Here is a 21,490-nt window from a genome sequence, read left to right as displayed (position 1 = left end):
AATATAGCTTCTTTCAAATCTGCCTGCATGCCTTGTTCCTACATAGGGGGCCTTCCACCGGTCTGGGTTTAAATGCATTTTGTTTGAATAGGCCCAGCTCCCCAAGTGATCCAAACGTCTCTGTATGGCTGCCCTGTCTTCATCATTACTTACTCTCCGCCAGTCTTTGGGTCATCTGCAAATCTTATCAGCAGTAATTTTATATTTACTTCCAGGTCACCGATAAAAATATTGAATCGCATCAGGCCTAGTACCGATCCCTGGGCATCCCCACTAGAAATCTCTGAGGCTGATGCTCCACTGACTTCAGAGATCTTTCGGGTACCCAGTGCTTAACCCGTTTAACGTGTGCTTTCCTGGGATTGCACAGTGCTAGTTTTTTAATCTGCATCTCAGGTGGTACTGCGTTAACCGCCTTACCAAAGTCCAAATCTACGACACCTGTGCAGTTATCTTTACCACCCAAACTGGAGAGCTCATAAAAAAAAAAATAGACTCGGGTTTGCTTGACGTGACCTATTTTTCATAAGCCCATGTTGACTGGCATACAATATATTCCCCTCCTTTAATTCTGTATTGATTGAATCTCCCATCGGCTTTTCCATTATCTGTCCCAGGCTGAGCAGAGCAGAGTGCTGCGTGTTGCTTCTAGTCAGCGGCAGAAAGGAAATAAATCATTGTAAGGAGGGGGCTAGGAGCCATGCCAGCACCAATTGTTCTAAGCGCTGCTGTGGGCGTACAGGATGTACTGTTCTGCCGAGACGTGACACAACCCCCAGACCTGTTTCTGGGCTGGAGCTGTCATAGCCCTGCCTGCAAGAGCCAGGGTGTTAACCACATGGTCCTGACCAAATTCCAGCGTGGTAATTATATTCTGCCTCCCTAGAATTGCTCCTGCAGTTGCAACTGGTCGATTTATTCTTCACTGAGAGTAATTAGGCAATGGGACACTTTACAAAGGGCTGTGGTGGCTTCTCCATCCTTTAATTCATGAGTGGCTGTTTTTGCTAAAAGATCCGCTGTAGGAATTATTTTGGGTCAGTGTGAGGGCCTGTGTCATGCAGGAGGTCAGACCAGATGATCCCAAGGGTCCCTTCTGGTCTTGGAATCAATGAAGCATGTCCTATCCTCAGCACTCTTGTGCGGTGTTTCTGCTGCGGTGTGGCTGCCACTTCCCAGCCCCGACCCACGGTGACGAGCACGGATGCAAATGGCTGAGAATGTAGCCGGGCCGGCCATCCCGTGGTCATTAGCCTGCTCCCAGGGCACAGGGAAGGCAGGACCCCACCACAGAAGTGGAACTGCTGACATCTGCAGCACCTTCCCCCGTCCTCAGTCGCCCACAGACCAGTCCCTTCCCAGCTAAGGGTGTAGCCATGTCCGCTCCTGGCTGAGCGCCGTTGAGGGACCCCTCAAAGGACTAAGGGCACATCTCCACTTCTAGGGCGCCTATCCTCCATCCATCTAGACCAATGACCTTCCTGTCTGGGCACAGGGCCTGGGAGACAGATGGGGAAAGGGAAAGCTGAGGGGCCGTGGACTAGGTAGGCCGGACAATGATGCTGGGGGGGGGCCCTGAGCTGGTCCTGGGTGGGGGGGACCAGCTGAGCTGGTCCTGGGCCCTGCTGTGCAAGGGGAGAGAGCAGCACTGGAAGTGTCTTCAGCCATATCCCTCCCCCGGAACTGGAGGGTGAAGCTGGTCCACTCTGGGGGATGGAGGAGTGATAAGACAGGGAAAGAAAGGGGAGGCAAGAGGAGTGCAGAGCAAAGGGGCTGAGAAATGGGGCGGGACGAGGAGCCAGAGGTAGGGTTGCCAGGTGTCCGGTTTTTGACCAGAACGCCCGGTCAAAAAGGAGCCCTGATGGCTCCAGTCAGCACCGCTGACCGGGCCGTTAAAAGTCCGGTTGGCGCGGGGCTGACAGGCTCCCTACCCGGCTCCGCGCAGCTCCCGGGAAGGGGGCTGCCTTGCTCTCCAGCAGACGGGCTCTGGCTGGGTGGTTGGTTTGGGCCTGGCCCTGGGAAGCCCTGCTGCCCCAGAAGCAGGGCAACTAGCATGGAAGCAGCCGGCACCAGCTCAGCAATGCAAGAGTTCATGGTGCGGGACAGACAAGGCATTACAGGCCCTGTGGGAATGTTTCTGAAAGGACTGGGAAGTGCCAAATCACACAGTTGTCCCCACTTCTCTCCAGGAAGCACAAGAGACTTCATTGCGAGACAGCCGGAGCCAGCACACACTCGCCTGCTGGAGACACTGGGCAGGAGCTGGCAGGGCCCGAGGCAGCCTGGCTCCTGGGAGGGAGGTTGCAGCCCAAGCCCGGCACAATGAGCGGGAGGCAGGCTGGGGGAATAGTCAGGGTGGGGAGGGCATGCATCCCCTCGCTGCATTTCCTCAGCATCCCCCTCCATTGGGTTTGAACCCTGCCTTTTATCCTCCCCAGTGCCAGCTCCAGGGATCCTGGCCCATGGGAGCAACCCAGAGCAAACCCCTACGTGAGCCTCCGAAAGGGGCAGAGGAGAAAGTCCACTGGTGACTAGCTTTGAGACGCGAGAGGAAGCGATGGTGGCCCGAGCCATGGGGAAAGCAGCGATGGATGGCCCAGAGCAGCCTGGGAGGTGGCCAGACCATTCTGGCAGTCTGGGCTGAGAACTCCAGCCCGACAGGAAGGCAGACCAGTGACACGCCAGGCAGATATCCGTCAGGAGGGGAAAGAAATGGAAAACCAGAGGGTTGGGGAGAGAGACCATTGATTCCATAACTGCAAAGGGACCAACAAGGCCCAAGAAAGGGCACGTCAGCTAGCCGGAGACCACTCACCCTCCCAGCGCAGGGGAGTGTTAATGGCTGCCAGAGGCAGACGCTGTGGGGGACTGCATAGGAAATGGGTCCAATTCCAGCAGCTACTGCCAGGACGAGAACTCATGTGAGCAGAGGGGCTCGGGCCGCCAGGGCAGATCGAGTAGCTGGCTGAGGAACTCCCTGGACCATTAATGCTGATGTTCTATACATCTTGGAGCACTGGGGAAGTCCCAGAGGACAGGAAGGAAGCTAATGTGGTGCCAATCTTTTAAAAGGGTACATGGGATGACCTGGATTAAAGAATCTTGACATCTTTTTTTAGATAAGATTACAAGTGCCGTTGACAAAGCTAATTATGTTGATGTAATAACCTGCTACAAGGCATTTGACTTGGCATTGCACAACATTTTGGTGAAGAAACTAGAACGATACAAAATTAGCATGGCACACATTAATTGGATTCAAACTGGCCAGCTGATCGGTCTCCAAATATAATTGTGAATGGGGAATCATCATGGAGCAGGTGTGTTTCCAGTGTTTTTAATGGGGTCCTGTGGGGTCACAGAATCATAGAATATTAGGGTTGGAAGAGACCTCAGGAGGTCATCTAGTCCAATCCCCTGCTCAAAGCAGGACCAATCCTCAACTAAATCATCCCAGCCAGGGCTTTGTCAAGCCTGACCTTAAAAACTTCAAGGGAAGGAGATTCCACCACCTCCCTAGGTAACCCATTCCAGTGTTTCACCACCCTCCTAGTGAAAAAGTTTTTCCTCTTTGGAACCCCCTTTCAGGTAGTTGAAAGCAGCTATCAAATCCCCCCTCATTCTTCTCTTCCACAGACTAAACAGTCCCAGTTCCCTCAGCCTCTCCTCATAACTCATGTGTTCCAGTCCCCTAATCATTTTTGTTGCCCTCCGCTGGACATTTTCCAATTTTTTCACATCCTTCTTGTAGTGTGGAGCCCAAAACTGGACACAGTACTCCAGATGAGGCCTCACCAATGTCGAATAGAGGGGAATGATCACGTCCCTCGATCTGCTGGCAATGCCCCTCCTTATACATCCCAAAATGCCATTGGCCTTCTTGGCAACAAGGGCACACTGACTTCAATGTCCTTAACTACTTTCTCCTTCAAAATTTTTTCCAAGACCTTGCATACTACAGATGTCAAACTAACAGGCCTGTAGTTACTCGGATCACGTTTTTTTCCTTTCTTAAAAATAGGAACTATGTTAGCAATTCTCCAATCATACGGTACAACCCCTGAATTTACAGATTCGTTAAAAATTCTTGCTAATGGGCTTGCAATTTCATGTGCCAATTCCTTTAATATTCTTGGATGAAGATTATCTGGGCCTCCCGATTTAGTCGCATTAAGCTGTTTGAGTTTCGCTTCTACCTCAGATATGGTAATATCTACCTCCATATCCTCATTCCCATTTGTCATGCTACAATTATCCCTAAGATCCTCTTTAGCCTTGTTAAAGACTGAGGCAAAGTATTTGTTTAGATATTGGGCCATGCCTAGATTATCCTTGACCTCCACTTCATCCTCAGTGTTTAGCGGTCCCACTTCTTCCTTCTTTGTTTTCTTCTTATTTATATGGCTATAGAACCTTTTACTATTGGTTTTAATTCCCTTTGGTTAAGGTCCAACTCTACTTGACTTTTAGCCTTTCTCACTTTATCTCTACGTGTTCTGACCTGAATAAGGTAGCTTTCCTTGCTGATCCCTCCCATCTTCCACTCCCTGTATGCTTTCTGCTTTTCCTTAATCACCTCTCTGAGATGCTTGCTCATCCAGCTTGGTCTACAACTCCTGCCGATGAATTTTTTCCCCTTTCTTGGGATGCAGGCTTCCGATAGCTTCTGCAGCTTTGACTTGAAGTAATCCCAGGCCTCCTCTGCCTTTAGATCAATAAGTTCTTCAGTCCATGTATTCTTTATTAATTCATCACACAAATAGGGGGTTAACTGCCAAGGTAGCCTGGGAGGGGTGCGGGAGGAGGGAAGGACAAGGCCACACTGCACTTCAAAACTTAAAAACTTAAAAAATTTAAAACTTATTGAATGCCAGCCTTCGGTTGCTTGGGCAATCCTCTGGGGTGGAGTGGCCGGGTGCCCGGAGGCCCCCCACCGCGTTCTTGGGCATCTGGGTGAGGAGGCTATGGAACTTGGGGAGGAGGGCGGTTGGTTACACAGGGGCTGCAGCGGCAGACTGAGCTCCAGCTGCCTTTCCTGCAGCTCAACCATACGCTGGAGCATATTGGTTTGATCCTCCAGCAGCCTCAGCATTGAATCCTGCCTCCTCTCATCACGCTGCCGCCACATTTGAGCTTCAGCCCTCTCTTCAGCCCATCACCTCTCCTCCCGGTCACTTTGTGCTTTCCTGCACTCTGACATTGTCTGCCTCCACGCATTCGTCTGTGCTCTGTCAGTGTGGGAGGACAGCATGAGCTCAGAGAACATTTCATCGCGACTGCGGTTTTTTTGCCTTCTAATCTTCGCTAGCCTCTGGGAAGGAGAAGACCTGTGATCCTTGAAACACATGCATCTGGTGGAGAAAAAAAAAAGAGGCAGCGGTATTTAAACAGACACATTTTACAGAACAATGGCTACACTCTTTCACGGTAAACCTTGCTGTTAACATTACATACACAGCACATGTGCTTTCGTTCCTAGGTCTCATTTTGCCTCCCCTCACCGCGTGGCTAGCCCCTCACCCTCCCTATCCCCCCCCATGGCTAACAGCGGGGAACATTTCTGTTCAGCCACAGGCAAACAGCCCAGCAGGAACGGGCACCTCTGAATGTCCCCTTAAGAAAAGCACCCTATTTCAACCAGGTGGCCATGAATGATATCACTCTCCTGAGGATAACACAGAGAGATAAAGAACGGATGTTGTTTGAATGCCAGCAAACATACACTGCAATGCTTTGTTCTACAATGATTCCCGAGTACGTGCTACTTGCCTGGCGTGGTAAAGTGTCCTACCATGGTGGGTGGAATAAGGCTGCCCTCCCCAGAAACCTTTTGCAAAGGCTTTGGGAGTACATCCAGGAGAGCTTCATGGAGATGTCCTTGCAGGATTTCCTCTCCTCTCCATCCCCAGACACATTAACAGACTTTTCCAGTAGCTGTACTGGCACGAATGCCAGGGCAAATTAATCATTAAACACGCTTGCTTTTAAACCATGTACACTATTTAAAAAGGTACACTCACCAGAGGTCCCTTCTCCGCCTGGCGGGTCCGGGAGGCAGCCTTGGGTGGGTTTGGGGGGTACTGGCTCCAGGTCCATGGTTAGAAACAGTCCCTGGCTGTTGGGAAAACTGGTTTCTCCACTTGCTTGCTGTGAGCTATCTTCAACCTCCTCCTTCTCATCTTCCTCGTTCCCAAAACCTGCTTCCATGTTGCCTCCCACTCCATTGAAGGAGTCAAACAACACGGCTGGGGTAGTGGTGGCTGAACCCCTAAAATGGCATGCAGCTCATCATAGAAGTGGCATGTTTGGGGCTCTGACCCGGAGTGGCCGTTCGCCCCTCTGGTTTTCTGGTAGGCTTGCCTCAGCTCCTTAAGTTTCACACGGCACTGCCTCGGGTCCCTGTTATGGCCTCTGTCCTTCATGCCCTGGGAGATTTTTACAAATGTTTTGGCATTTCAAAAACTGGAACGGAGTTCTGATAGCACGGATTCCTCTCCCCATACAGCGATCAGATCCCGTACCTCCCGTTCGGTCCATGCTGGAGCTCTTTTGCGATTCTGGGACTCCATCATGGTCACCTATGCTGATGAGCTCTGCATGGTCACCTGCAGCTCGCCATGCTTGCTAAACAGGAAATTGAAATTCAAAAGTTTGTGGGCCTTCTCCTGTCTACCTGGCCAGTGCATCTGAGTTGAGAGCGCTGTCCAGAGCGGTCACAATGGAGCACTCTGGGATAGCTCCCGGAGGCCAATACTGTCGAATTGCATCCACACGCCCCCAAATTCGATCCGGCAAGGCCGATTTCAGCGCTAATCCCCTTGTCGGGGGTGGAGTAAGGAAATCGATTTTAAGAGCCCTTTAAGTCGAAAAAAAGGGCTTCGTCATGTGGACGGGTGCAGGGTTAAATCAATTTAACGCTGCTAAATTCGACCTCAACTCCTAGTGTAGACCAGGTCTAAGATCTTCCGATCTCTTCACCCTACAGACCCTCGCTCCGGTCTTTGGCGGCATTGTCGTGGCGGGGGGGGGTTGTCCTTCAGTGCCGAAGACCGGAGCGAGTGAAGGACTCGACTCCGAAGTGCTGCTGAAGACCCGGAGCACCGCCGGGTGAGTACCAGGGGGTGGTGCCTTTTTTTAATCTCCACTCCCCTTGTTTTTTCCACCTGGCTACGCCACTGGGTGCGTTCCTTAGTATTGACTTAGCTGTGCTCCTTTCTTTGCCTCCACAGAAACATCTGCAAAGCCCCAATCTGCTGAACTGTCGCAGGTGGCTAGTGCTCCAGGGATCCAGATTGTTTGTACCAGCTACCAGAGTCCAGCGTTCCTGGCAGTGAAGAATTTTCAAAGCTGTTTGTGGCTCTAATTGCTCGGCCCTGGGCTGAGCTGGTGTATGTGATCAGATGCTGAGTCGGGGCTGAGATGTGAAGGCTCTGATCTGTGAATTATATCCCTGTACCCCTTGGCTGGGGCCATTCCTGGAGCGGGCTGTCAGCACTTGGCTGAGGGAGGGCATGACGCCAGCTTCTCTTAAAGAAGTGATTGTTAGGCCTTGCCCAGGGAATGGTCTCTTTGAAGCTGAGGCTTTGTCCAGTTGTCACTGGGTTTTGGATTGGAAGGACCTTTCGATTGAGGCAGATCGTTGATAAGGTGTTGATGAGAACACTCTCCAGCACTCCCTGCTTTGTGGAGGGCGATTTGACAGCTCCCCAGGCCTCAGTGGACTGTAGCTGTCGGCCGTAGTGTTGTGTGCTCAGCCCTTATGAAAACGAGGCCATAGGTTGCCCCCGGCTGGGCATGGACACACGGAAGCACTCCGACTGACTGGGCTTTTGTGGAAACAGAGGCCTCGCTGCCAGGGTGAAGAGGGCGTTTTCACTAGGTTGGAATGAGATTTGGAAAGAGATTCGCTAGAAAAGGCTCTTTCTGAAATGCGGAGAAAATGTCTGATTAGCTGTTGTGCGCTTTGCCTCCCTCTTTCGTGCTAATATAAGGATCACAGAAGCATAGACTATCAGGGTTGGAAGGGACCTCAGGAGGTCATCTAGTCCCACCCCCTGCTCAAAGCAGGCTAGCTGCAGACTTGACGGGAAACTAAATCGACGGGATGGTTTTGTGCACAGAGAACTATAGTAACCGAGGGAATTAAAAATCAGAGCGAAAACACCGTTATGTTCCACTAAGTCATGAGTGCCTGTCAGGGAACGTGATGGAGAGAAATACATGCCAAGTGCCGCAACAGACAATGTCATAAGCCAATGTATAAAATCCTAGAGCCCTGTGCTGTGTGAGTAGGATTATTATTCATCTGTATTATGGTTGCGCCTAGAGGCCTCCGCCAGGATCACCCCCCTCTTGTGCAAGCCGTTGTGCAAACACACATAGGAAACAGTTTCTGCCCCCAAGAGCTGACACTCTATGTAATCTCGCCTTTTGTCTTTTGGGTGCTGCGTCTTTAAATTCCTACCTGCATGGGAGGTAGAGCTGAACTATGGAGTCATTCCCCCACTCTCTGGCCCAGTGATTTTTCAAACAAAGTGGAACAGCTTCAGTGTCAGGGCTTGAGAGGGCAACGTACCCTAGCCTGGTGGTCAGGGCACTCAGCTGGGCGGTGAGAGAGCTGGGTTCATAGCCCTGCTCCACAGCAGGCAGAGTGGGGATTAGAACCTGGGTTTCCTATAGCTTGAGAGCGTGCCCTTCCTACGAGGTATAAACAGGGCCAGATTTACACCTTACACCCCCCTAGGCACAGCATCTTCAGTGTCCCCGCCTACACCTGACCGTCATGTTTTCTGTAACTTTTAACTCACTTTTAGGTGCCCCTAGAACGCCAGCGCCTCTAGGCACGTGCCTACAGTGCCTAATTGGAAATCTGGCCCTGGGTATAGATGGGGGGTGGGCTAGGTGTGCTCTGAGCACCCACCTACTGGATCAGGCCCTGCGGGTGAGGGAGGCAGAGGAACACCTAGTTTGAGAATCCTGCCAGGGCTTAGGTGCGAGCCAGGGTGCTGAGCTGGGTCAGGATTGAGGCAGCTTTGTAAATGGGCACTGGCAGAAAAGCAGCTTCCTAGGGGACTTCGCCAGCAGGGATTTAGAAACCGGTGGGGTTTGGTGGCAGCTGAACGGGGTTTTGAAGATCCACATTTTGGACTTAGGCACCTAAGTCCCTTTGTTGCTCTAGCCCCTAGTGTCTCCAGGCAATGGGCTGCGTGTGCTTTTCCCCCTGCAGTGGGATGCTGTAGCAGAGAGGAAATGCCCCCCCCAGACAGACAGGTATTTTAGTGGCTGTGAGGGTACCACTGGGCTTTCAGACACTTTTTAGCTTTGCTTCTCTTGTAGGCAAACAGTCTGTTTGGGCCGTTCCCAGGGGGCTGGAGTTTTATCTCAGAGGGTAACCAGATCCACTTGGGATCTAGTGGCTTTTACTCCCCCAGTGCAGGCATGTCTTCAGATGGGAAGAGGACATTAAAATATCCACTAGCTGGGAGCAAGTTTTAGTTTCTACTGAGCATGGCTGGATTCAAAGGGGTGAGCGCCAGGGAATGGGCTCTGTACCCCAATAGCAAGGCACTGAGGCAGCTGGATCGCCAGAATGTGTTAACGTAGGAGAGGGCTCATAGCTAGCTAGCTAGCGCACGCTCAAAAAGACCTGAAAAGAACATTAAGGGTGCAAAGTCAAGCACTGGGGCATTAGAAAACGCCAGACTTAATGCTACCCACGCAACCTTAGTTCGGCTTCCATGCACGAATACAGTAAGACAGGCTTGAGCTGCAGGAGTGCAGACTCCATCTTCCCACGTGGATCAGCATGAAGGTTTGAACTTAAGCCTCTCAGATCCACAGCACAGTCCCCTACTACAGGAGCTAAAAGAGCAGCTCCTAACAGAAGTAGGCTGTTATCCTCTGTGTGGACCAATTTCACAAGAGGGCTGTAACACACACTTGACGAGTGAATCACACCACTATTTGCTAGCCAGCAACAGTAGAACCTTCGGTATCCAAAATCCTTTGTTCTGTTCCCTGCGCTGGGAGGGGAGTGTTGTTGAGGAGTTAGAGCAGCAGTTAATAATAGGTTGGCCAAGTACAGGCAGCTCTGCCGGGTGGATTATACTTACGCTTGCAATATTAGAGATCGGGGGTCTCTTCCCAACTGACTTCATCTTACAGTGTGCGTAAAATTGGGGAGGGGGAGAGAGGCTGATACATGTCTGCCGAATAGGGAGATCATAAGCTTTCCATAATATTAAGGGATGTGACCTACCCAGAGATGGTAACAGCTGAAGAGATGACTTAAACTCATGGTCGCTGGGCTCTTAGCTCTGTGCACCTTCCCTGTGTCATGTTTCACAGCTCGCACGCACACACACGCACGCACGCACACACACCCCTTAGATAAAAACATAAATACTCTTGTGGGAAGGTTGCAACGTAACAGAACTTTATTTCGTAGAATCCAAAATGATAACACCCAATAATTCAAAACCAGAGAGAGATGAAGCAGGCTGCTCCCTAAGGCAGGCAGAGGCACAACTCAACCCTCCTCACTCTAGGGTGTCTGGCCCAGGTCGCATGCTGCCCTACAGAGCCCTCCACCTGCAAGCAGGACCTGCAAAACCCCAAAGAATTTAAAGTGATAGAGCAGAATTCTAACAAAATTTTCCATACACCATACCCTGAGGCTATAGGGACCTGCCTGTGCACAGGGAGAATCATAGAATATCAGGGTTGGAAGGGACCTCAGGAGGTCATCTAGTCCAACCCCCTGCTCAAAGCAGGACCAATCCCCAACTAAATCATCCCAGCCAGGGTTTTGTCAAGCCTGACCTTAAAAACCTCTAAGGAAGGAGATTCCACCACCTCCCTAGGTAACCCATTCCAGTGTTTCACCACCCTCCTCGTGAAAAAGCTTTTCCTAATATCCAACCTAAACCTCCCCCACTGCAACTTGAGACCATTACTCCTTGTTCTGTCATCAGCTACCACTGAGAACAGTCTAGAGCCATGCTCTTTGGAATCCCCTTTCAGGTAGTTGAAAGCAGCTATCAAATCCCCCCTCATTCTTCTCTTCCGCAGACTAAACAATCCCAGTTCCCTCAGCCTTTCCTCATAACTCATGTGTTCCAGTTCCCTGATCACTTTTGTTGCCTTCCGTTGGACGTTTTCCAATTTTTCCACATCCTTCTTGTAGTGTGGGGCCCAAAACTGGACACAGTACTCCAGATGAGGCCTCACCAATGTCGAACAGAGGGGAATGATTATGTCCCTCAATCTGCTGGCAATGCCCCTCCTTATACATCCCAAAATGCCATTGGCCTTCTTGGCAACAACGGCACACTCTTGACTCATATCCAGCTTCTCATCCACTGGGTCCTTTTCTGCCGAACTGCTGCCTAGCCATTTGGTCCCTAGTGTGTAGCGGTGCATTGGATTCTTCCGTCCTAAGTGCAGGACTCTGCACTTGTCCTTGTTGAACCTCATCAGATTTCTTTTGGCCCAATCCTCTAATTTGTCTAGGGCCCTCTGTATCCTATCCCTACCCTCCAGCGTATCTACCTCTCCTCCCAGTTTAGTGTCATCTGCAAACTTGCTGAGGGTGCAATCCACACCATCCTTCAGATCATTTATGAAGATATTGAACAAAACCGGCCCCAGAACAGACCCTTGGTGCACTCCGCTAGATACCGGCTGCCAATAGACATGGAGCCATTGATCACTACCCATTTTGCCTGACAATCTAGCCAACTTTCTACCCACCTTGTAGTGCATCCATCCAGCCCATACTTCTTTAACTTGCTGGCAAGAATACTGTGGGAGACTGTGTCAAAAGCTTTGCTAAAGTCAAGGAACAACATGTCCACTGCTTTCCCCTCATCCACAGAACCAGTTGTCTCATCATAGAAGGCAATTAGATTAGTCAGGCATGACTTGCCCCTAGTGAATCCATGCTGACTGTTCCTGATCACTTTCCTCACCTCTAAGTGCTTCAGAATTGATTCCTTGAGGACCTGCTCCATGATTTTTCCAGGGACTAAGGTGAGGCTGACTGGCCTGTAGTTCCCCAGATCCTCCTCCTCCCCTTTTTTAAAGATGGGCACTACATTAGCCTTTTTCCAGTCGTCCGGGACTTCCCCCGATCGCCATGAGTTTTCAAAGATAACGGCCAATGGTTCTGCAATCACATCCGCCAACTCCTTTAGCATTCTCGTATGCAGCGCATCCGGCCCCACGGACTTGTGCTTGTCCAGCTTTTCTAAATAGTCCTGAATCACTTCTTTCTCCACAGAGGGCTGGTCACCTCTTTCCCCATGCTGTGCTGCCCAGTGCAGTAGTCTGGGAGCTGAATCAATTCTGAATACTCTTCCCTGGTCATTTGTCCAATCTTCCACTTCTTGTAAGCTTCTTTTTTGTGTTCAAGATCAGGAAGGATTTCACTGTGAAGCCAAGCTGGTCGCCTGCCATATTTACTATTCTTTCTACACATCGGGATGGTTTGTCCCTGTAACCTCAATAAGGATTCTTTACAATACAGCCAGCTCTCCTGGTCTCCTTTCCCCCTCATGTTATTCTCCCAGGGGATCCTGCCCATCAGTTCCCTGAGGGAGTCAAAGACTGCTTTTCTGAAGTCCAGGGTCTGTATTCTGCTGCTCTCCTTTCTTCCCTGTGTCAGGATCCTGAACTCGACCATCACATGTCACTGCCTCCCAGGTTCCCATCCACTTTTGCTTCCCCTACTAATTCTTCCCGGTTTGTGAGCAGCAGGTCAAGAAGAGCTCTGCCCCTAGTTGGTTCCTCCAGCACTTGCACCAGGAAATTGGCCCCTACACTTTCCAAAAACTTCCTGGATTATCTGTGCACCGCTGTATTGCTCTCCCAGCAGCTATCAGGGTGATTGAAGTCTCCCATGAGAACCAGGGCCTGCGATCTAGTAACTTCCATTACTTGCCGGAAGAAAGCCTTGTCCACCTCATCCCCCTGGTCCGGTGGTCTACAGCAGACTCCCACCATGACATCACCCTTGTTGCTCACACTCCTAAACTTAATCCAGAGACTCTCAGGTTTTCTGCAGTTTCATACCGGAGCTCTGAGCAGTCATACTGCTCCCTTATATGCAGTACAACTCCCCCACCTTTTCTGCCCTGCCTGTCCTTCCTGAACAGTTTATATCCATCCATGACAGTACTCCAGTCATGTGAGTTATCCCACCAAGTCTCTGTTATTCCAATCACATCATAGTTCCTTGACTGTGCCAGGACTTCCCCGTCTCCCTGCTTGTTTCCCAGGCTTCTTGCACTCCCAATTCACACTTTTCAAACCACCAATCAAGCACACGGACAAACTGTCCTCACAACAGACACTCAGATACTCACCAACACAGCCTCCTTAATGCAGCCCTTAGCGTACCTCCTCTCAGGCAGATCCCAGGGAGGAATGGGTCTATTTCTTCCTCACTACACTTTTGCCCTCAGAGAGCTGGAAGAGAAGGATTTTGGATGTTCTGGAGCCCCTGGCAGTGGAACAGTCTCCTGAACTTAAAGCCTAGCCTGCAAACTTGGGACAGACAGCAACATTAGTCCTGATCCACCCACCAGTCCAGCCCAAAACACTCAACCCACCTTGCCGCAGCATGGCCTATCTCTAGCCAGCCCAGCACCCCGGACCTGGGTCAGCTCAGAATGTCCCATGGAATCCACCACGTTCCACTTGTCCAACCCCCCCGGTCTGGGCCAACTCATGAAGCCCATTCAGCCCATCACAGTGACCCCTGGCAGATGCCTGGCTATTCACCTTCTGAGTGACCAGCAGCCTGGTGGCCTGAGGAAATGTCTTTGATTTGAATGGGCCTATCTGAGTGCTCTGTGCCATGTGGGGGGTGGGGGCGGGAAAGCTTTGCATCTCGTCCATGCCCAAGTCCACCTCCAGAAAATGCCTGAATTCCTCTTGGGGAATGCCTGTCGTATGCTGTTTGAGAACATGCCCCCTCCCCTCCCCTCCCCCACCATGCTGGCATTTCCTGCATTGTCTTTGTTGAAATGGAAAAGCTGTGAACTGGGACCTTGGGTTCCAGCACCACGCCCAGGAAAAACCACCCAGGCCAGTTTGACATTGCAGCTCCTGCTAAGCTGCTGCTGGGGTTGTGAAATGTGTTTTTCCCCCAGCGCAATGGGGTTTGTTTTTGTAACATGCCCAGCAGCTCTCCTGAGAAGGATGCAAACGTCATTCTTCATCTCTTCTATGGGCCGGGTTCTTAGGCTGTGCCAGCACGCCTGGCCCTGCCTGCTGCTGCTCCCTTCCCCCACCGCCTGTGCCCACCCACTGCCCTCCAGCGAGGGAACTGGCAACTCTGGTAAGCCGGCAGTGACCACGAACCAATTGGCAGAGCCTTGGCAGAGCTCCTGGAACCAGGTGCGATTTGGAGGTCGGCACACAGGAGGGACTCTGGCTCCCAGACAAACACACGCAGAGGGTGCCACGGGTCAGGCTTGTTGCAGGAGGCGGTTGGTGATCCAGGGCAGAGAAGCACAAAGGATCACTGACTACTGACTCAGTGAGATATTAAAAAAGGTGTTTTATTAAGTGAACGAGGCAGAAGCAATTGCCTTGTGTAATAAATAAGGAGACAAAAAGGGACTTTGACCCACCATCTCACAGGGTGAGGGTGGGGAGCTCCCGACTTGCCGCGCTGTTCATCACATGGACTCGGCCCCTTCCCAGCGCCCTGCCCAGCCCGACGGTGGGACGCCATGACTCTGAGCTGGCCAGGTTCCACCGGAGCAGATGATGGCGTGCGGGCCAGGGCCAGGGCGTTTGGATGCGAAGAAGAAGAAAGTCTGAGGCAAAGTGGGGCATTTTGGTTAACTCAGCCATTTGTCTGTGGATACCCAAAATGGGTCAGTCTTGTCATGCTTCATCTTCATCGTTCAGAGCCCCCAGTGCCCTTCCAGCCCCCTCCACAGCCTGCCCAGCCTCACCTGAACCCCCAGCTCCTTCACGGACTCAGCCACTCCTGTCTGCTTGACCTCAGAGACCGCTAGACATCTGGCTCTCTTCCCCAAGCAGCCCAGCTCCAACTCACCTGCTGGGACCATCGGGGGGGAGCTTCTGAGGTGGCTTCTGGCCCCTGGAATCCCCCTCACAGCTGCCTCCTGAGAGCAGACACCTACCTGCGGTTGATAAGCTCTGCTCAAGTTCACAGCGCTGGCTTTTTGCTGCCCTGTCCTCTCTCTGCCTCCCTCCTCACGCCCCCTTCCCCACCACCCTCACCTCCCCACCTGCTCCCAGCCCCCCTTGTTACATCCCCACCTGCCCCAGCCAAACTAACGAACAACTCTGCTCGCTCAGCCACGGGCTGGGCATCATGTTATCATCACACGCACACGACTAATGCTGCCCACCAGCCCCCGCCCCGGCTGCCTGGCCTCCTCGGCAGCTCCTTTCCTGCTTGCGCTGCACTAGGAGCTGCTAGGGCGAGGACTGCGGGATGTCTCCTGCGTGTCTGCACAGAGCTTGGTGCAACAGGCCCCCGGCCCAGCTCACTAGTGGCTGCTAAAACTCTTCAATAACACTTGGCACTGATGCAGCGGGTTGCCTGCTCCAAGCCCTGAACAAACAGCTGTTGACGGTTGTGACATCCCTGGGAGCAGGTCAGGGTCATTACCCCCATCGCACAGCCAGGGGAAGTGGCTTGCGCAAGGTTGCCTGGCACGTCAGTCAGCAGCAGCCAGGAATAGAATCCAGGTCTGCTGACGTCCTGCCCCGTCCTCACACCTAATCACAGCACAGGAGCAGGGAAATAACCCAGTTTGGCCTATTAATGGACGAGGGCCCTGCTTGTGTGCTTGGTTGCCTGAGGGGCCCCCAAAGCCACCCTAACTGGCCCCTGGGAAACCTCGCTGCACCAGCCTGGTGGAGAGGTGGGTGGCAACAGGAGGCAAAATCAGACGTTGAAATGTGCAGGGGATGTTACCTTTACCCCAGCCCCCCAAGCTGCGCCAGCCCTGGGGCTTGGGCCTCATAAATGAGAGTATCCACTGGAGCTGAAATGCCCTTTCCCTTGATCTCTGGCCTTTCCAGCAGTAGGCAGGGCTCTCTGCAGACCAGGGTGGCAGTGCCCACATGGGTTGTTATCGGAGCACAGCCGTGCAGCTCTGGGCCACCAGCAGAGCGGCAGGCGTGACTCCAGCCTTGCCGTGTGGGGTTCCACGGCGTGAGCGTCACAGACATAGAGGCCCCCGGGATCAGCCAAGATGCCCCCCTACGGATTTAGGGGCCCCAGGAGGGGGAAGAGAGCACAGGCTGCAGGAGGGTAGAGATAGCACTGCCACAGGACAAAGGTTTCATCCTCACCTGGAGCCTGGAATCTGGGCAGGTTCCCTGGTGTGAGGACAGGTGGCGCACACAAGAGGTGGGACTGTGGTTAACCCTTTCCTTGCCTTCCTGCTGCAGAACACCAGGAACGAAACTCTGTTAATGGACGGAAGGCACCCAGGGAAGCTTGGCTGCAAAGACTAACAGTGTGGAGAGGGACAGAGTGTCTCTCCGCAGGATCAGGAGGGGAGCCTATTTCAAGGGGCAGCAACAGCGTCAGCAGGAACGTGCATAATGAGACTTTGGACAAAGGAATCTGTCCTTTCCATGCAGGCTGGACTAAGGACGCGGATGCATGTGTCCTGTAAGAATGCATTACTGATCAACCCAAGGGTCAGCCCAGACAAGAGCCGGGGGACCTGGCTGGGAGCTCGCGCCGCACACGGTTTCTCTTTTTAATCTCTCTTATTGTTTCCATGGTGGTTCTGGGCAGGGATTCTACACGCTTCTCTCGGGGATGAACAGTTCTTTGTCTTTGCATGGCCATAGCTTGATCCAATTTTTTGGTGTTATTATTTACAATAAGGAAAATATTCAACAACAACATTAAACTTTCTTTCACCTCACACAACCCTTTCTGCTAACGCTTTGCAAACACCCCTGTGGGGGAGGTGATCACACCTGGTAACTGCTCACAATGCTGGGGCATAGGGGGTTACTCACCGACCTGAATCCAAACTGGGTGGGTAGAGAACAATTGCGACTGTCCGATGACTGCTCAGCAGCCAGTGTGAAACAGACCGTGGGCCAGAGGAAGGATGCCCAGGGGTTAGGGTATTCACCTAGGAGTCAGGACATCTCGCCCAGGTCCTTGGGTGACCTTGGACAAGTTACTTTGGGCTAGAATATTAGCCCATCTTTAAGCACCTAAATAGCTTTAAAAGTCTGGCCCTTGGCCCCTCCCTGCTGGAGTTCCCTAGCTGAGACTTGGGGGTAATGGCCTGCCCGGGGGTGCTGAGAAGATAAACGCATCAACGTTGGTGAGGCTCTTGGCTACTCCAGTGATGAGGGTCCTCCTATTAGAACCTAAAAGACCGAATTCCCAACCCCACCTTTTGCAGAATCATCAATCAGCCCACAAAGAATCACAACCGTTTACAAAAAAAACAAAGGTGGGTGCTGTCTCTTCGGCTTCTGGTTTATAAGCCCGTAGGGGAATGGACACTTGGGTCACTGTTCCAAGTGGTTAGTTGCAGCCAGGAGGACTGCTAACTTTACTTTGTATTGAATGAAGGCAGTGAGTCTCTTTGGCTCACCTGACTCCAGGAGCTGGGGCTTTAGGAAGCGCACCCAGTAATGGGAGACTCTCAGTAAACTCAGGAGAGCTGGCCCCACTGGATAACTAGAGCTGTTCCTCCCCCACTCCCCCCAGCTGTCCCTAATCATCGACCCCCCCAGTTGCAGCACAGTCCAAGGACTGAAAGCCTGGCAGAGATGGGCCCGGGAGCGGGGGCGCTTGCCTGGCTTGGGGGCGCCCCTCCAGGGCTGGCAATGGGGCACTTTTCACTCCCCAGAGAGGAAATAAATAAATAGAGGCGAAGCCAGAGCAAAGTGCCGCTTGGCCGGGGAGCTCCCGGGCCCCCGGAGGGGCTGTCCCCACTGCGCCCCCCGGCACGGCGCCCCGGGCTGGCCGGCCACCAGCGCAGAGCGTCGCCCAGGCCAAGCCGGGCCCCCCGGGGGCTGGCCCTGCCCGGCCGCCCCCGGCTCCTCCAGCGGGGCCGCCCGGGGCGCACGTGGGGCGGAGGCGGCGCCCGGCGCCGGCCACTTTCACTTTGACTCTCCGAAAGCCGCGGCCGGCCGGGCGGTCGCCGGCCCCGGGGGCTCCTCCGCGCCCCGGCGCGCTCTCGCCCCAAGTTGGCTGCGGCCGGGGCGCGGCGAGCCGGCCCAGCCCGCGGGCCGGCTCCCATTGGCAGGGCAGGGCCGGCTCCGCCCTCTGCCGCCCGGACCCGCTATAAGTAGGTGCCGAGCCTGGCCGCTGTCCGTGCCGGGCGCCGCTGGCCCTGAGCCATGGAGCGCTGGGTCTACGGCTCGCTCTGGGTCCTCTTCGCCGGCAGCCTCCTCCTGCGCCTCGCCCGCTCCCAGCTGCTCCCGGCTCGGGCCCTGCTGCACCTGGGGCTGCTGGCCCTGCTGCAGTACCTGTGCCAGGCGTGCCTGCCTCTGCCAGTGGGCGCCAGCCTCGCCGCCGCCGGCTGCTTGGCCCTGGGGCGCGTGGCCCAGCGGCGAAGGCTCCCGGTGGCGGGGAAAGCCGTCTTCATCACAGGTGAGTGAGCCTGGCATCCCGGGCCCAGGGCGCAGCCTCCCTCCTCCCCGGCGGTTAATGTTTAATCGGCCTGTTGTCGCTGGGACGCCTGTGTTCCTGGGCAGCCTGGGTGTGCCAGGAGCCGGGTGAACTTGTCTCTGGTTGGCGCGTGTGCCCGGCTGCAGTGCCGGGCGGGTGACTCTCTCTGCGTGTGTGTGTGTATGCGCACGTCGGTGTAATGGTGTGATGTCAACGGCATGTGTTCACACTAGGTTCCTGCACCAGGACGCCTATGTCCTGGGGTAAGGGCCCCCCTGGCCTGTGCAGCAGAGTCTCCGTTCTGAAGGCTCAAAGTGGGTCAGATGGCTGCAGTGGGGCCTCCCGGATCTGCGTGGGGCTAGGCTGTGAGGCTCTGACCTTCTGGAGGGCCATGGTGATCCAGCCCACTGTATCGGCCGCTGCAGTGCCTGGGACCGAGGGAGGCAGGATGCCCCTTGGAGCAGGGTATGGTGATGTGTTCAGGGTCCGCTTTGGGACTTTTCTGCCATCAGAGTGCTCCCCTGCAGGTGGTGTTAGCCTCAGGACCAGGGGTTCCTCCCAGAACCCAGGGTAAGTTACACTTGGATCACGTGGCACTTGCCTGGGTCAGAGCGGGAGGTTGGGACGGTAACTGTCCCCACTCCGTGGGCAAGGCCTATCACTGGCTGCCCCATAATAACACCTTCCTTCCACCTCCTCCTGCACTTGGCGATCTCTGCCCGGCCTAGCAGAACAGACAGTTGTCCTTTGTCCCGGGCTCCTGCTCTCTGAGCTGGGTCAGCAGAGTTTGGACTTGCACTTAGAAGCGCTCTCCTGGCGGAAGGAGTGTACATCTACGACACAAAGAAAAACCCCACGGCTGCCCCGGGCCAGCCGACTTGGGCTCAAGGGGCTCGGGCTCCGGGGCTGGTTCTTTGCTGCGCAGACTTCTGGGCTTGGGCCTGAGTTCAGAGACCTTCCCACCCTGCAGGGCCTTGAGCCTGGGCACAGCCCAAGCCTAGAAGTCTCCGCAACAATGAAACAGCCCCACAGCCCAAGCGCCAGGAGCCTGAGAATTGTCCCTCGAAGATGGTGTCTCCAGTGTGGTGCTGGCATGCTGCCCCACGGCTGTATGGCTGGCTAGCCTCGGGCTGTGCTGCTACCGGGGATGAGTCTCTGACACTTCCCTCTTGCTCCCTGAAGCCTGGTGGCCTGCTGGTACTGCGTGGCTCTGCTTACCTGTCTGACGGTGAAGCTGAGAAAGGTCTGATGAACACCGTGAGGGGCCCCTTTATGGGAGAAAGCATGCACCAGTGAGGAGGGCAAGGTCAAGGGAGCCTGGGCACCTCAGTCCTAGCTCCAGCTCTGCCCTTAACTAGCTTTGTTAGTGAATCTTCCAGGGCTTCTGTTTCCTGTTCTGTGAAATGGGGCCATTCATTCACATGAACGCACACACACACAGGCCCTTGGAGAGTGCCATGCTGTCTGTTGTAATGGCCATGGGCTTCCCTCTCCAGGGGCTGGCAGGGAGGGCTGAGGTAGCTCTCCATGAGCACTTCCTGGCTTCTTGGATCCTGATCCCTCCTGGAAGGAGCCCACTGACTGATGCAAATCCCAATATGCTCCAACAGGGTGAGAGCCGTGGTCCGGGAGCTGGTGTGATTTTGGCACGTGGGGGACGTTTGGGCAGGTGCTTCCCAAGGGAGCAAGGCCCGTCTCCTTGCAGGAAGAGTGGGGTTTGCTCTTTGGCTGTTTCCAGCAACTGCAGTCTGATGGAGTAGAGGTCCCGCAGAGTCTGGAGTGGCGACGGCCTTGCCAAGAGAGGAAGGTGGGAGTGGAGAAGAGAGGAGGGCCTATGGGAGGAGAGGAGGCTAGAGGGACTTCACTGGGACAGACTTGGAGGATCAGAGCAGTTGGGGAGCCATGGGAAGGTGGGAGGTGTTTCCACGCACATACAGCTGGGAAGGTGGCTGCAGAGCAGAGTGCAGTCCAGAGAGTGGCCTCGAGAGAGAGCTCCAGAGCTCAAGGTGAGAGCTGACAGATGCAGCAGGCGTGAATGAGTGATTCAGCTGAGTGAAGGTCAAGGCGGCAGCAGATACCGGCCATGCTAGGGAAGGAAGAACAAGTGTGTTCACTGTAAGCCGCCGTGCGTGATCTGCATGTGCACACCTACCGTGTTCCTGAGCGCATGGATGTTCGCCTGTGTCCGCACATGCGCATGTCTCTCTCGGGTCCCTTGGCATTCCCAAAGTGCCAGTGACTCCAGCTCTCGATGCAGCGTGCTGACCCGGGATGTGGCAGAGCGTGTCGAGTGAGGCCTGTGCGTGGCACTGCTTGTGTAACTGGTGAGTCAGCGAGTGGAACGAGGTGTTCTTGCCTGGAAGGCAAGGAAGGGACACTGCAGGCCTGCGGGGTTTGCTGTTAGCTGGCATTACCTTGTGGTTTCAGGTGCAGCTGGTGACCCGGGTCAGTTATTAGCTGTGCCCTGGCCCGGACCTCTTGGCAGGTGCTTCATTCAGGCAGGACGGGCATCAAATCAATTTAGCATTTGCATAATCAGTAGCCCCATTCCCTGGGGAGTTAATTCAGGGCACACTCTGCGTGTGTCACTCCCTCAGACAGAGGCACCCAGTCCCCAGGAAGAGGTGGGGGCCTTTGTCTTCCCCAGCCCCATGCCTTAGGGGCAGGGCGGCCTGAGGCAGGGTAGTGAGGCTCCTCTCTTCTTGCACAATGCCAGCCTCAGGAGCGTGTGGCATACACAACCAGCCTCCAGCCGGCAGCTCTTTCCTTCAGCCCTCACTCGCTCACCATCAGCAGGAGGTTCCTGTTGGGCAGTGAGTTAGACAAGTTACCTGTGCCGTGTGGAACAGC

General features: G+C 54.0%; 1 protein-coding gene and 1 long non-coding RNA gene across 4 annotated transcripts in view; one reads left to right on the top strand and one right to left on the bottom strand.

Moving 5' to 3' along the window:
- Positions 1–3,646: 3,646 nt before the first annotated feature.
- LOC141996768 (uncharacterized) lies at positions 3,647–16,568 on the bottom strand. Of its 2 annotated transcripts, XR_012641604.1 has the most exons (4): positions 16,342–16,568; positions 14,967–15,158; positions 13,365–13,467; positions 3,647–5,351 (listed from the first exon to the last, which is right to left on the bottom strand). It is a non-coding gene; the product is annotated as an uncharacterized LOC141996768 (long non-coding RNA). The 2 variants fall into 2 exon arrangements; XR_012641605.1 differs by lacking the exon at positions 14,967–15,158.
- Positions 16,569–18,345: 1,777 nt separating this feature from the next.
- The window catches only part of HSD11B2 (hydroxysteroid 11-beta dehydrogenase 2), a 55,635-nt gene continuing 52,490 nt past the window's right edge, over positions 18,346–21,490 (top strand). Inside the window, exon 1 of one of the 2 annotated variants that reach the window (XM_074968415.1) lies at positions 18,346–18,622. In XM_074968415.1, the coding sequence (XP_074824516.1) occupies positions 18,370–18,622 (253 nt within the window). In that variant the 5' untranslated portion in view covers positions 18,346–18,369. Of the gene's footprint in view, positions 18,623–20,876; positions 20,965–21,490 lie in introns of those variants that run through there. The other variant, XM_074968416.1, reaches the window with a different exon arrangement.

This window comes from Natator depressus, chromosome 12 (genome assembly GCF_965152275.1).
Source record: "Natator depressus isolate rNatDep1 chromosome 12, rNatDep2.hap1, whole genome shotgun sequence".
Taxonomy (NCBI): domain Eukaryota; kingdom Metazoa; phylum Chordata; order Testudines; family Cheloniidae; genus Natator; species Natator depressus.
Note: the sequence above shows the minus strand (reverse complement) of the source record. Positions and strands in the feature narration are given on the sequence as shown.